The sequence below is a fragment of the Oreochromis aureus genome, linkage group 5 (assembly GCF_013358895.1).
Source record: "Oreochromis aureus strain Israel breed Guangdong linkage group 5, ZZ_aureus, whole genome shotgun sequence".
NCBI lineage: Eukaryota > Metazoa > Chordata > Actinopteri > Cichliformes > Cichlidae > Oreochromis > Oreochromis aureus.
The window spans coordinates 16,862,904-16,879,036 of NC_052946.1; the positions used below are offsets into that span (position 1 = coordinate 16,862,904).

Consider the following 16,133-nt stretch of genomic DNA (forward strand, 5'->3'; position numbering starts at 1 on the left):
AGCATTCTGCCCAATCATTGAGGAAGAGGCAAAATCCTGTAGGCAAATGTGCTGAGAAAAAATGAAAAAAAGGATTGGCTCATATTCAAATAGACACACAGTAACACTGACCATCACGTCTATTAGTTTCCCGGCCTACTCGGCCCGAGACTACCATATTCGCACCATATATGGATACCTGTGAGTACATAAACTGTGTGTTAGTAAAACACGTGATAATGAGTTTACAGGAGGATGGAAAAGTATGATATTCTGTAACTGTGCAGCGGACAGAATAATATTGTAGTACTACAAATTGTGTTGTAGTATCTGATAATGATATGTTACTGCTAATTAGTGATACTGGTAATAATAATAATTAGCATTCTATGTCATATCATTATATAATAATGTATAGTTTCTATCTTGTACAAAAATACTGTAGAATAACATTACAAATGAAAAATAAATATAAACAGTGCAGCTGATAAAAACAAGTTTTAACTTTTAAAAGCAGATTTATGACATTTTTATTCACAGTAATGAGTTCATTAACACTGGGATGACGTCAGTGGGGAAAGTTGGATCACACGGTGCAACAAAGAAGTTTGACAAAACCTCAGACTGTAAAAGACTTGCTGTAGTTGCTCATAACCTATTAGCAGTAATAGCTACAATAGGAATTGGCTCAATGATATACCTTAAATACTCACTAATAAATATGATTATTGTAACTTTATTTTCTGTGCTTTGTTTCAGGAGGTGATGACTGCTGTTTAGTACTGGTGACCCATCCTCCTGAGTGAGTCGGGACCTGCCTACATCAGGACTTTTTCTTTTAACTAAACTGTCCTCTGAGAGTCTGACGGTGTTCAGAGAATTAAATATTTAAATATTTAAGAGACTGGATGCCGCCATCCGAAATCCATCCTTCCTTGGCGCTAATGTTGTACACGTTATTCAGTAGCACCACATTTAGTCTGCTTGCTCTACATTGTTTCCAAAAGACAGAATATAATACATGTCATGTGTTGAAATCATGCCTTGGGCATTAAATTTGAATGTGAGAGTGTGATTGCCAGTATAGACACACCTACCATTGCTGGCTCATGTAAAGTGGTTTTCATTTGTGGGATACCAGCAGCTGAACAGTACAGAAGCAGGAGTGGCTAATTATAAGCCACTTTTTTCACTTTAGTGTCCCTCATGTCATTAATGGTAGAAGATACCCACCAAATTTGGCTCTGATCATACAACAGGGACAGAAAGAGGATCGAATTCATGTGAAATGACAGGATAAGAATAAAAAGTAGTGAAAAAATGAATGTTTCTTGCTTGAATTTAAGTGATGAGCATTCATGAGCCCGCCCACTTTTCCTCATTTAACAGGAGGGAAGGACTACAGGGAAACATTTTCATATCAGCACAAGCACAGGTAGACATGCCGCTTTTTCACAAACTCACAACACCATGTCATTTAATGACACCCCTAACCTTTTTCATAGACATATCTCCACTGATTGTTCTAACTTGAATGTCCTGTTCTGTTTTGTCGATCATAAAAAAGACTCAAATAAATCAACCCGCACACAAACAAACCTCAACCGGTAACGGTGCAAAGTGGAGCAAAGCAAAGTCATAAATAAGCCTTGAGCACTGTAAACACAACAGACCTTTAGTTGTAGTCACGCTGAGCGGCAGCTGAAGCATTAGTGGTGTGACCTGAATCATATACATAACCCTGCATGTAGATGTGAAAGCCTCAGAGTCCAACCCTGCACAACAGAGTGGTAACAGCAGGAGCAAATTGCTTACAAAATGAAGTAGTTTGGTGAGCATGCTACCAGCAGATTTTACCTGTTCAGATACAGGAAAGGAAAAATCCTTGGATTTAAAGAGGTCACAGAGGAAGCACAAGTTTCCACACAGCCTGCTCAGTTCTTAGTACAACCACATACATCGCTTTTGCAGGGTAACATGATTTGTTACAAGTAAAGTTTGATGTGCAGAATTTAAATACATTTAAATTAAAGCTATACATATAGAGTATATATTCTATTTATCTTGTGTGCATGAAAACCCTGAAAGCTTAACCATTACAGTGGAGAGATCCAGTGACATTTTGCTGCTATGGTTTGTGTCCACTTGCCCACTCAGAAAGGGAGCCACAATCCAAATGATCCAAATGAGATCCTGATGGGATCAATGATGGGCCTTCAAGGCCGATAGGGGCGCTCATGGCTCAAGAGTTGGGAGTTCGCCTTGTAATCGGAAGGTTGCAGGTTTGAGCCCCGGCTCGGACAGTCTCGGTCGTTGTGTCCTTGGGCAACACACTTCACCCGTTGCCTACTGGTGGTGGTCAGAGGGCCCGGTGGCGCCAGTGTCCGGCAGCCTCGCCTCTGTCAGTGCGCCCCAGGGTGGCTGTGGCTACAACGTAGCTTGCCATCACCAGTGTGTGAATGGGTGGATGACTGGATGTGTAAAGCGCTTTGGGGTCCTTAGGGACTAGAAAAGCGCTATATAAATACAGGCCTTTTTTTTTTTTTACTATCATCAGTAGAGACATTATCAGCGGGCTGGGTGCGAGCCATACTGCATACTGCAGTAGGTCTGTAAATATGAACATGCAAATCGATCCCATTGTGGTCCATAAAGTATGAAAATGCTACTGTTTTGATTAGCAAAATCTATTTACAATTGCATATATACTGGGTGTACTGGATCTACTGGTTTCATTAATTGCCACATGGCACACAATCGTGTCATTATACCCATTATATCCATGAGCCATCAGTGTAAAAAGGGATAAAATATGTTGAATCTCACAACTTTTCACACATGGCTTTATGTAACCTACAAAATCAAACAAACAAGCAAAGAATACCCCCCGCCTCCACCACCACCAAAAATTCATGAATGATACACCTGTGAAACTGGAAGAATATATTATAACATTCATAATTATGGGTGCTCACAGGTTGAACAGGCGACGATATACCACAAGGTTAAATGCAGCGACCCAGTGTTTGACTCTGCCCCCTCTTCACTGCACTATAGTTGTATTTTTTTTAAATGACACGGGTAAAACAACATACATAGATATATAGTTTTAGAGCAAGCTGGAAAAGCAAAATAAATACACATTTTAGAAATATGTATGTATGCCATATCATTAGAGAGGAGAGCAGACACAGTTCTAATATTATCTGCTTCTCTTTCCCTGTAATTGACTGCTCTAACTATTGTTTCTGTTATCCAGACGACATCTTATTGCTGTAAGAGCTAATACAGCTGGAAAACACTGCAGACACACTTGTAATATGACTACATTCAAGTCACATTTTAACTCAACAATCTGAGTTAAGAGAAGGGAAGCAGATATACGGACCGATCAGACCATTTTAAACAGTGGAGAAAAAGTCGAGCTTTTCTTTGGACTTTGTATTGAATCAGGCTCCACCCTCAGCTACCGCTTTCATATAAACCAGGAAGGAGTACTGCAGTATCAGACATAGGTGATTCAGACACATTAAATACATAAATAAATAAATACATAAATACATGAACACCAAAGAAAAAGAAAAGGAAACAAAAATATTAAAGTTTGATAATAAGCTAATGAAGCTGTAGTTTGAATGTGTGTGTCGCACTTAGTGAAGCTGGAACTTTTGCTTGTGTAGCTGAAATATCTTAGTTCCTAATCACAGCATCTGTCCTCTCAAGACAGATGGTATAACCATGGTACTTGCAGCAATGTGCAATACATGTCTCCCTGTGCCTGTGTGGGTACTCTGGGTACTCTTTTAGTGCTTTGAGTGATCAGTAAGGCCAGGAAAGTGCTATATAATCAGCAGTCAGTTCCAATCGAATAAGCTGTACATAAGCCCTGTACAACTATGCTTACTTATTGATCTATAACATAGATAGTTCACATATGGGAATGTGTAAAGTTAAATGAATCACACTATAGTTATTTATTAGAATGCAATTTTGTAGACATCCATCCATCTGAAGACAGAGCTGAAGCCTATCCCATTCGTCACAGAGCGAGTGCAGGGCACACTGTCAGTCCATCACAGTGTTCAGTTGACACTGGTTGCTTTACAACCAGTGTGCACGGGAGGGTAGATTAAATCAACAAAATGCACTTTAGCGTCATTTGGGCATGCAAGCATTTTTAAAGACATGCAATAAAAAATCTTATTTGTATTACAGCTACGTCCTATAGGGGTCGCTATAGCAGATATTCTGCCTCCATCTAACTTCAACCCTCCTCCTTCGCTACATCCGTGAACCTCCTCTGTGGTCTTCCTCTTTTTCTCCAGTCTGGCAGCTACATATTCAACCTCCTTTGTCCAGTATATCCACTATCCCACTTCTACACATGCTCAAACCATCTCTAACTTTCTAACACTCTAACTTTGTCTCCAAACTGCTCAACCTGAGCTGTCCCTCTGATCCTGGTCTATTCCTGGTCACTCCCAATAAAAATCTCATTAAAAAAAGAGTCTAAGTACAAAAAAACATTGTTTTTTCAGAGTGAATGCTGCAGAGACTTTGTGACAGAGATCAAAAACAACCGCCCTTTATGCTGAAGTTGTACCTCCTGGACTCATCACTGTAATTCACATTTTAGTTCCTTGTGGTGCTGCTGATGTTCCAGCTTCCTGAAACCTAAACATGTATTTAAGCATTATAATATGTATAGTTTAGCTTTTCAGTTTGTTTGTCAGGTGTGAATGTCGAAGGTAGAAATAAGAAGCACAGACTGTGCGCCTCCATCTTCACAGATGTTATTGGCTCCTCCCAGACAGCTTAGTAAAACATTCCAGCCCACCTCTGGGAATCTGCTGGCTCCTCGGCACACTCTAACTGAACTTCAGTCAGGACTTTACAGGAGTTAAAAGAGACTGAGCTGACACAAAATGAGAGGACTTGTTGTCTTGGTAACTTTGGCGTGCTTTGCCACAGCTCAGCACCAAGCACTGATTGACTACTTGGAGCGGAGGCTGCTTGCTATTGAGGTAAGACTCTCTTTACCTCCCTGCCGAGCCCTGCGCTCCAGAGTCCCTCTGAAAGGAAACTTCTAGGGACAGAGGCAATGGAATGCAGATGTGGCCAAATCCTGGAGAAATTACTGGAAAATACAGCTCCTTTAAGGGTACGGGAACTGTGGCCTTTTTGTCTGAGTTGTGAGTTAGAAATGGGCCTCTGAAGTTTCCTTAGTCAAGGTATGCATGCACGTATGTTACCAACAAAAAAAAGAGTTTATGCAAAATTGCATCAGTGAAAAAACTTTTTTTGAGGACAAGTAATTTTCTGGCATCACAAAGAGATATTCTAAAAAACAAAAAGGGCCAGGGCTACCCTTTTTTATGATGGACACAAATTTATTTGGCTTAATTGGACAAACTAAAACACAAGAACAGACTGATTAATTGTCATGTCTGTAATTTAATTTAAATGAGAAGCATGAACCTTTTTAATATACTTTATTAAACTGAACTCCCCCAAATGCTATTTACCCACGTCTAAACGTCTCAGCTCATGTCATGTTGAATGATTACCTGTGGGAAGGATCTCTTTTCATTTCCTTCTTCCACAGTGGGGTCATGGGTCAGGCTCGACTACAGAGCACGCAGCTGTATTCTGCATTCAGCTCATAGACACTCGAGCTGGGTGGAAACTTGCCACGTGTGGGCTGAAGCCAGTTGTTTGATGGATGGGTTTTATTCTTATTATTATGGCTTTCTACCACAGTGTGTTTACTGAGCCTGAAAAGGACATCAAATTATGGTGTTTTCATTGCAGTCAGTGCTCTCTAGAAATCCACTCAAGCTCACTGTATAACACACATCCTATTTATCATTCTGACTGCTATACAAACAGGGAATACATGTCTGATCATATCTCAGTTATGACTAACCACCTTTGTTAAAACAGGACAGGATATCTCTGTGGCACGAGCAGACCACCCGCTATGCCTCCGAGCTGCGGGAGCTGAAGCAGCAGATGGTTTCCCAGCTGGAGAACCTGGACAAAGAAAAAGAGGCACTGAGGATGAATATAGACAGCGTGGGGACCAGGGTGGACCGGGTCGAGCGGGAATTAGACTATCTGGAGACACAGAATGGGGCTCAGCCGTGTGTGGATGTGGACGACAAGCTAATAGAGCAGCAGGTGACTGGGGTGAAGGAGAAACAGAAGTCCAAATATTCACAACTCTCAGGTGAGAAATGAAATCTTTACTAAAAACCCTGAATTTTCTATTGGGGATGAACATGACATGCTTGAGCAATGCATGAATAATGTGACCAACAGCTCAAATATAAAGTCAGCAGACAGTTTATTAGGTATACCTTACTAGGACCGAGTGAGACCTCCTTTTGCCTTCAGAACTGCTTTAATATTGGTGGCAGAAATTCAAAAAGGTGCTAAAAACATTCCTCAGACATTCTGGTCCATATTGTCTTGAAAGCATCACACAGTTCCTGCAGATTTGTCAGCTGCACATACATGATGTGCATGTCTCGTTCCACCACATCTTGCTCTACAGGATTGAGATCTGGTGACTGTGGAGGTTATCTGAGTACACTGAAATCATTGTCATCTTCAAGAAACCACTTTGTGGTGATTTGAGCTTTGTGGCATGATGCATTATACTGCTGAAGCAGCCATTAGAAGATGTGCACACTGTGGTCATGAAGGGTCAACAACAAAACTCGGGTAGGCTGTGGTGTTTAAACAATCCTTTGTTGGTACTAAGTGTGACAACAAAGCATCGTATAAACCATTAAACCACCATCAGCCTGCAGCCTGAACTGTTGATACCAGGCTAGATACAGCCATGCTTTCATGTTGTTTACAGCAACTTCAGACCCTGACATCAATCAAGACCCATCAGACCAGGCAACAGTTTTCTAATTGTCTGTTATTCTATTTTGCTGAGTCTGTGTGAAATGTAGCCTCAGGCCTCAGTTGCCAGTTGCTTACCTGTCAGGAGTGGTGCTTGATGTGGTCTTTTTCTGCTGTAATCCATCTTCTTTGAGGTTCAGCATGTTGCACATTTGTTGTTGCCTTCCTATCATTTCGAAGCAGTTTGGCTATTCTCCTCTGACCTCTCTGTAAACTCTACAGATCACTGTGTGGGAAAATCCCAGCAGATCAGCACTTTCTGAAATACTCAGAAAGCACTCAGCCCATCTGGCACCAACAACCTTGCCACGTTCAAAGTCACTGAAATGACCTTTCCTCCCCATCCTGATGCTCTTTTTAAAGAGGCTGCCTTAAACACATCTACATGTCTAAATGCTATTGCTGCCATGTAATTGGCTGATTAGATATTTGGATTAACAAGCTGTTAGACATATGCACCTGGTCGCCAGTAATTGCATATTTATTTCCTTGTCTATGAGAGCCAACACATATATATATCACATATATATATTTTAAAAATTCCCAACTCGCCCTGCAAGGACCCTAGCTTTATCCTTAAAGCTCGGATCCTTTGCCAGAGGCCTGGGAGCTTGAGGGTCATCTGCAGTATCTTTGCTGTCCTAGGACTGTGCTCTTTTGGACAGAGGTCTCAGATGTTGTTCCTGGGATCTGCTGGAGCCACTCAGCCAGTTCGTGGTTCACTGCCCCAAGTGCTCCGATTACCAATGGGAATTGTTTTATTGTTTTTTTTAATTATGTTAAGCAGCCAGTTTGAGATGACAGAGAAAGAGATTCTTGAAAACAGGTCTCTGTTTAACTGAGTAGATATTCTATTAATAAAAATCATAAACGATTTAACGATTTTTGATGACTCCAGTAATCATTACTGCAATTTGCATAATTTCAGATGAATTACATTCAGTGATCCCAAGTGTCACTTAAGTGTTAAGTGTTTTGAGAGGCAGCGCCTTTTAGTTTTTAAGGAATGTTCTAAAAATAGCTTGGCACTGTAGTTTTTAGCAATCTGTGTAAAGCTGGAGGAAATGGTGCAAACTCTCTTTAATGTCAGACAGACTCACATTTGGTAAGCTTGTGAGTTTTTTATGGCACCAGGACTGCATGCAGAATTCATTTACAAGACAGGAAAAGAAAATTAAAGCAATTAATTACAGTTAACTAAAGGAATGTGTCACCAGTGCAAGGGTGTCTGGCTGATGTAAAAACAATGCAGAATTAAAAATACAAGCAGCAATGATCGTGCTCCTGCACTTTCGTGCATGTCGAGTTTTACTGGAGTCAAGATGTTTCCTGCACTAATTTGGATGCCATGTTTCCTGGATTGTAACTGGTTTTGCATAAACAAGTTACCTAACACTTCCTGTGTCCATTAGTTGGTGTTTGAGAACACCCACTAATTATATGTCATGCTGCTGTTTACCATGTGTGGAACCCACAATGAAAACTTGATGATCATTAACATTTAATGATGATTATCACCTACAGCTGATTTCCAGATACCACGGTGGCATTATGAATGTGACCTAATACTGGCACGTAGCTCGGATTCTGCACATGAAGTTTGGGACAGATTGGACAATGCACATTTGAGATCTAACAGTTTTGTTTTGTGTCAAATGATTGATTTTGACATGCTGTAAAAAACACACTCCTCTATGAAAAGCTCTTCAAGCAAAAAAGCAAAAAACTTCAGTTTTGTGCCATGCTTCGGCCCTCAAATAATAAATAATTGATTTTTGCACTGTGAGTACTCGGGCACTATAACCCATACTGGAGAACACAGAAAGTTATTTGTGGGATAAATTGATCCCTGCCTGGGTTTTCTCATAGAAGTACACATCCTTCCACCATATGAGGACAGCTATATTTATAATGCATATGAGCTAAACTTAACTTTAATTTTCTAATAAATGAGTGGTTTAATCTATGGACACAGCAACATTTCTCTGTTTATTGTTTTTTCTTTCATGGACAATAGACAAACTTATTAATCACACAAAAGGAAAATGATGCTTTATAGCCAATTTAGCTACTGGCTGTTTGATCTAATTAACACTCAACTGAAAGCAGAGCTGCACTGATGACTGGTGGGAATATTATTAGTTTTTCATGGGAACCATGAATGTGTGTGCCACATCTAATGGTTCTTCCTGAACCACAGCTATAAATAGTACAGATATGACTAGAATATTTGAAAACTGTCAGCTGTGTCGAGTAAAGCCTGTCCTGCTCTCTGTTTCAGACTGCAGCGACATGATCTCCAGCATAAAAGCCATGAAGATATTGAAGAGAGTCGGAGGGCAAAAGGGCACCTGGACTAAAGACACCAACAGGGCCTCTGGGAAGGTCTACATTTTTAACGGGACGGAAGACGACATCATCCACGCGTTTGCCTCTGTGCAAGACTTCACCCGCTCGTCGGGCATGTCTCTGTCCAGTACACTGAAGCTGCCGTCAGCCTGGAGGGGAACAGGCCACGTGGTCTACAACAACTACGTGTATTACATGAGTCAGGCTGACGAGTTAAAGGTGGTTAAACATGACCTGCAGAATAACTCTCTGACAGACAGCGCAGTGTTTCCAGTGCAGGACCATGTCCCCGTGTACGGTCTGACCCCAGAGACGGTGATAGACCTGGCTGTGGATGAGGAAGGCCTGTGGGCCATTTACGCCACACAGCAGAATGAAAGGTACATCTCTCTGGCTAAAATGGACACCAGCTCACTGGATATTGAGCAGATGTGGGACACAAATTGTCCCAGAGAGAATGCAGAGGCGGCCTTTGTCATCTGTGGCACTCTGTATGTGGTGTACAACACCAAGCAGCCTGGACGCTCACGAGTACAGTGTGTGTTCGACGTCAACGACATGGTGACCAGTGAAGATGCACCGCTGGTTTACTTTCCAAAACGCTACGGATCTCACTCAAGTCTGAAGTACAATCCCCACGAGAAGCTGCTCTACGCCTGGGATGATGGCTACCAGATCCTGTACAAGCTTACCATGAAGAAGAAACTAGAGATCTGAGCTTCTCTAAACAGCCCTAACGCTGTATTCTGAGAAGTTTTAGCTTCTAAACTACAGATGGGGTCTCAAAACTAACGATTTTGTAGAATTTAAGATCATTTCTCGCCTTCAGGGAGTTTCAGAACAGCTTAAATATAAAATCTTGGACTCTAACATTGTAACCCACTTCTCAAAAAAACCTGGAAATTGCAATAACACAACATTTACTGTAGGGACTGTGAGGCAGGACACAAACCTAAGAAAGGAACAAGAGTCTGTGATAATTCTTTCGTGCTACATAGAAATGAATAAGAAGTGACAAAGCCTCATTACAACAAAAAGGAAATGTGAGTGGTTCCCCAAGTGTTGGCCATCGCACCCTGGTGGGCAGTTAAGGTACTGCTGGTGGGCCACAATATGATATTTACAAAGTTAAATGGTTAAAAAGCAAGACCAGAAAAATAAATCTGAGAATATGAAGTGAAGAAAATACTTCTCAACCTTTATTGTCCACAATACATAGATGGATGGATGCATCATAATTTTCTTTTCACACATTCAGAACTAATTTCAAAATGCTCAGATTTATTTTGTGCCGTCTGGTGTTTTGTGGCTACCTTAACCCCACTTCTAATGAGACTACAGTGCTTCGATCTTTACAGTTGTTTCTCCATCTGCTGTTGAGTGGACTGAAACAGATATACTGTACCTACCCATGATTAGCTGCTGTCTAAGTTTCTGCAGTGGCTCCAGGCACTTTTGTGTGTTCACAGATATGAGGCAAATATTCAACACATCCTTTTAATAGCACAAAACCTCTGTCAAACCTGCCACTTTTATACTTGATATTTGTCATATCAACATGACTCTTTATACCCTAAGTGCTTCTCAACTGAATCCAGTTTCTTGAACCTTACTTCTCAGCTCATTTGCAGTGACTCCATTGGATTTTAACATAAATTTTGTGTAGCATTCACAGTAATCTTGTCCGTACTAGTAAATACACAACATTAATTACACCCTAGGAAATGTTATCTTTTGTAGCTCGTTAATTTAATATTTTTTAGTGTTCAGATTTATATCATAAGCACTGTTAACATAAAATACAACCACTGTGTAAGGTGAGCTGAGAAATGTAACTCAGACATTAGGATACTGTATGTGCAAGAAACCGCTAGCAGGCTAGCACTCATGTGTTTTCCCCTGTGCATCATCTGCACTCTTCCCACATGTTGAGCACATGTGTATTTTCTGAGTTTTTTGCTAAATACCACCCAAAAAATGAGCAAACAGCACCACTATTGAGATTACTCCTCTCTGATGTTTATTAATTTATATCTGAACATAACATTCTCACTGCCATTTCTTCTCCACTTATATCTTTTTTCCCCACTATCATCATTTTTTTCCTAATAACTGTTCATTATAAAAATAAATGGCAGACTAACCATTTTAAACAAGGCTGTCAGTGTTTTTCTATGTACAGTATATAAAGATTGATATAGAAATATTCAAGCTTCCATGTAAGATTTGACTCTGCTATACAGTTGCTGCATCGAGCGATGTGGAGCGTTATCCTGCTGGAAACGGCCATCAGAAGCTGGGTACACTGTGGTCATAATGAGATAGACCACAGACATAGACATCAAATGGTGTGAAAATAATAGTGGTTGTTCAATATTATGTTATTCATGATTATAATAAATCTGAAGAAAATTAATTGAATTCTGAGTGCTTTATTGATTTTAGTAACGTATGTTGTCCTCTGGGGTTAAGAAGACCGCAGAGCACAAAATGGTGCAATGGGGCCAAATTGTCACACCATACTGCTTTCCAACATATCTTTGATTTTGGATGTTTAAAATGTGAAGTCAACCAATTTTGTTGGTTGATTTTGTTGTGTTGGCAATAGCACAACAAAACAGGCAGTACAATTTGACCATCTTGACCATGTTTAAATCCACTGAGCTGTCGTCATTTGATTGGTTGATTCAGCAGCTGAACAGGTGGATCTAACAGTGGCCAGTGAGAGTAACATTTAAACCTGTGACATTTTTAAACGTTTTAAGCCCTTTGAATCAGTTTTGCTTCACATCGCATCTAATTTTTAAGACTGCTTACCAAGCCAGCCCAAAAGTCTTTTGAGCTATAATTCCTCATATAATTTTGTTAATAAAATGACTGGTTGACATTTCCAAGAATGATAAAATTACAGAATCAACCTTTTTAAAAACCACATTCATCATAAGTGCTTCAGTCCATCTGCAGGCTGCAGACTTGGTCTTGTATGCTCAACTGGCCAAAGCTTAATGAAGCATGAAAATAATTTCACAACCAGACGGCCTGTGAGACTCTGGTATTTGAGTCTTACAAAGCGCTTGGTAAAACTTCTACATCTGTCTCGAAGTGTAAGATTTCGCTGACCCATCCAAAATAAAAATTGGTCGAGTTTATAATGCTATGGAAGAAATATAGTATCATCAGAATCCAACTAATGCATGAATAAAACCAGTAAGAGTTATTTAGACAAGTTTATTTTTTCCAAACTGTAAATAAACATTTATAAAAACGGCTTAAAATTGACAGTAAGAAAAGAGGCAACAGTTACATAAAATCTGAATTGCAATACATTTGGAACAATTTTATACCCGACTGAGTTTGCTGAGTAATCCTGCCATTAAACCTGAATCCCACCAGTAATTAAATGAAGGTGCACTTTTAAAATCAATTAACGATAACAGGGACTCAAACCAACCTAGAAAACCACTGCTTTCATCTCATCTCTCTTGTTTCAGTTGTGACCGATTCACATCAGTTGTTGCGACAACTTCAGCACATCGTAATCAGCTGCTGCTCAGCCACCGTTATTTGCACTACCCCACAAACTTGTTTGATCACGTTTAATTCTAACCTATTACTTCAAGATGGACATGCTAAAGACAACATACCATTAAAATTTGGAACTATAATGGTATACAAATAGAATGGGTCTATCCAACCTGCGCTGACTCAAAGCCCATCATAAATACATCAAATATGACAAGTTGCATATAAATATGCAAAATAATTATATTGAAAATTACACTTAAATCCTCAAAACTATGATAAACATTGAAACAGTGAAACTCTCACGACAAGTTGCTTCTCGAGGGCTGGTTTTAGTTACTGAAGAATCCAATGTGTTCTGTAGTGTCCACTTTTTCCCGTCCATTTGAGTCATGAACCTGAAGCATGGAGAGTCTTTATTGCTTAGATATAGCTGGCATTAAAAGAGCCTGTTATTTTGCACGACTCAGAGTCTGAGGTGGGGAAGTGGCATGGAGACATCACGGAAAAATCGATGCACAAGAGCATTTTTGGCAGACAGCCTTTTGTTTGGATCATAGTTCAGCATTTCCTGTAAGATTGAAAAAAAGGAAAAGCAGTCAATGAATACAGTCACGTGCTTCAGTCAAAAACTAACACAAGTCATGGAGTTCATGACACTGTTCAAGCTGCACAATCCTCAACTCTCTAGTCTGAAAGGGACACTTTCACAGGAGAAAATATTTAGATATGCAAAGCAGATAGAGGACCAATGTCTTTGGCCATGAATATATAATAAAAGTGCTAATAAATCAGAAATGTTCTCACCCCGAGCAGTTCTCTTCCATCTTCGTCAAGAAGAGGCACCACTTTTGATAAATCCTGCCGAGCCCACTTGGGGAAGGTTGGTTTGTAGTCAGGCATGGATGTGACTCCGGGCCAGACGGTCTCGTCAGGCGTCCCCAGAGTACGAAAGATTCGGAATAACTGATCTATTTCCGAGTCACCGGGGAACAAAGCCCTCCTGGTGACCTGTGGGCAGGGAGACATGGTTGGTGTCTTTTGTTCACTTTGGAGCTTTTTCTTTTTTGCTGTTAATAATTAAAGTATGTTACCATTTCAGCAAAGATACATCCAAGACTCCAGATGTCAACGGCTGTGGAGTAGTACTTGCAGCCCAGGAGAATTTCTGGGGCTCTGTACCAAAGTGTTACCACCTGAAAAACATCACAGGAGTAAACAGTTGTGGCAGCGGTCCCCAACCTTTTTTGCGCCACGGACCGGTTTATGCCTGACAATATTTTCATGGACCGGCCTTTAAGGTGTCGCGGATAAATACAACAAAATAAAACCAGTACCGGTACCAAAAAACAGAAGATTTATTCATAACATACATGAAAAGACCCAGGGAAACAGAGTTAACGATAAAAACGATAATAAAATAACGCTGAAAACCGATAAAAACCCTGAAAACCATACATTTCACACCTGAGCCTCAACTCTCGCGGCCCGGTACCAAACGACTCACGGACCGGTACCGGTCCGAGGCCCGGGGGTTGGGGACCGCTGAGTTGTGGCATGCACTGAGCTAAGAAATTTTAGGTGCCATTAACCTACATAGTAAAGACCACATGAGAGCAGAGCAAGCACATCTGGAGTTCTAGCCGTTTATAATTTTATAACTCTAACATTTACTTAGGTAGGTTGTGAACGCCTTACTTCATGTGTATATGCGCGGACGGGTACTCCGAAGGCTCTTGCCAGGCCAAAGTCAGCCAGCTTGATCTCACCCTGGGCGTTGATGAGGAGGTTCTGGGGCTTCAGGTCTCGATGGAGAACCCTGTGAGAGTGGCAGAAAGCCAGGCCTTGCAGCAGCTGAAAAAGATAGCTCTGCAAACACAGCAATATATGCTCGGTTGAGTCAAGCCTGACTTCCAGAGTACAATTCTTAGCAGTATTAACTGCTGAAAGTATTAATTCAAATCTGCTGTGATGGTTACCTTTACTAGAGGCAGTGGGATACCAGTGACTGAGGAGGAGTCCATAAACTTTTTTAAATCCTGGTGAAGAAACTCAAAAACAAGATAGAGCTTGTTCTCGGTGTGGATAACATCGCGTAATCTGGAACATGTTGACAGGTAAGTTGGCTTAGAAAAGCAACATCAAACAAGTAAAACAAGAATACTGCAAGCATGATCTAGACATAGCTGTAACATAAAGCACTTACTTGACAATATTTGGGTGACTGAGTTCTTTGAGAAGCGATATCTCCCGGATGGCTGTGCTTGGTACACCCTCTGTTTCCCTGAAATGAACAAACAGTAAAAGAAACAGGTTTTTATCTAAGCCAAGCATGTACTTTAGTATCCTGGCGGTTTGACAGCTGATCAAGTCCTGAAAGCTGAAAGAAACAACAGCACTACTCTGTGTACTTTAAGCAGTGCGCCTTACAAATTAGCAAACACACAGATAAGACACGTCAATGATTTAGCTTCCTCTGGTTTGAAACAAAGGTCACAAAGCAAGCAACTTTGACTAATGGCACATCTGAATTTTCAGTAAGGTTTTCTTATGCAGCCTGTGGAAAATGATGATGATGATTTAGATTTGGGACACTTTACTGTTATTTAGGGATTATGTTTTTATATTATAACAAGTTACACGTTAATACAACACAACAAGCTCATATGAGCTGTAAGGTTATGTAGATGTCCTATGTAAGGACTGCTCCATCTGTGGTTATGAAGACTTTGCGCCTTATGTCCAGTGTGGTTGTAGGAAGTTAACCGATGAAGCAATCACGCCCTGATGGAGCCACGAGGTGGGTAAACTAGTTTCATCAACTCTTACGCACAGTAAAACCTGAAAACTAACGTTAGGCTGGTGGCCCGAGGATAAACAACATTAGTTTGTTTACTTACGTGTCCAGCCTGATTTTCTTCAGAGCGACAGTTTCTCCCGTCACTTTGTTCTTGGCTTTGTAAACCACCCCATACGTGCCCTCTCCAATTTTCTCTACTTTCTGAAAGGAGTCCATCTCGTACCAAACGCAGGTCTTTAAGCGGCAATTAGCCTTTTAGCTCTTTGTGTCGAAGCTAACGACTGCTGGGTAGCTACTGAGGCAAACCTCGCATATAACCATGTAAGTAACTGCTGCTCAAGGCTTCTTCATCCGGTCCGCACGCGCCACAGGTTTAAGACTTAATTCTGACTGAGGATAAACTATCTCAGGTCAGCGCGAAGTAGCTAAAAACAAAAGAAAGGGTCATTTGCAGACCCTGTTCATAACAATATCCGTAAAATGTGTGGTTTCGCGCGGCGGTGGCGGCTCGTTTGAAAAAAACTCAGAAGCAACACAACAGCCTTTCCCGCGTTACACTGGAGGCGTT

The 16,133-nt window shown here is 40.7% G+C and overlaps 2 protein-coding genes across 2 annotated transcripts; one reads left to right on the plus strand and one right to left on the minus strand.

Annotated features, from left to right (window-relative positions):
* The first annotated feature begins 4,817 nt into the window (after positions 1-4,817).
* Positions 4,818-11,653, plus strand: olfml3b (olfactomedin-like 3b). Its single transcript, XM_031747942.2, has 3 exons — positions 4,818-5,003; positions 5,923-6,208; positions 9,176-11,653. Exons 1-3 carry the CDS (start codon positions 4,905-4,907, stop codon positions 9,958-9,960), a joined length of 1,170 nt encoding a protein of 389 aa, XP_031603802.1. The 5' UTR covers positions 4,818-4,904; the 3' UTR covers positions 9,961-11,653.
* An 810-nt stretch (positions 11,654-12,463) lies between these two features.
* Positions 12,464-16,133, minus strand: cdk2 (cyclin-dependent kinase 2). The gene is made up of 7 exons (XM_031747967.2): positions 15,666-16,133; positions 14,972-15,049; positions 14,745-14,865; positions 14,464-14,634; positions 13,860-13,961; positions 13,573-13,776; positions 12,464-13,336 (listed from the first exon to the last, which is right to left on the minus strand). The coding sequence occupies exons 1-7, from the start codon at positions 15,779-15,781 to the stop codon at positions 13,232-13,234; spliced, it is 897 nt and encodes a 298-aa protein (XP_031603827.1). The 5' UTR covers positions 15,782-16,133; the 3' UTR covers positions 12,464-13,231.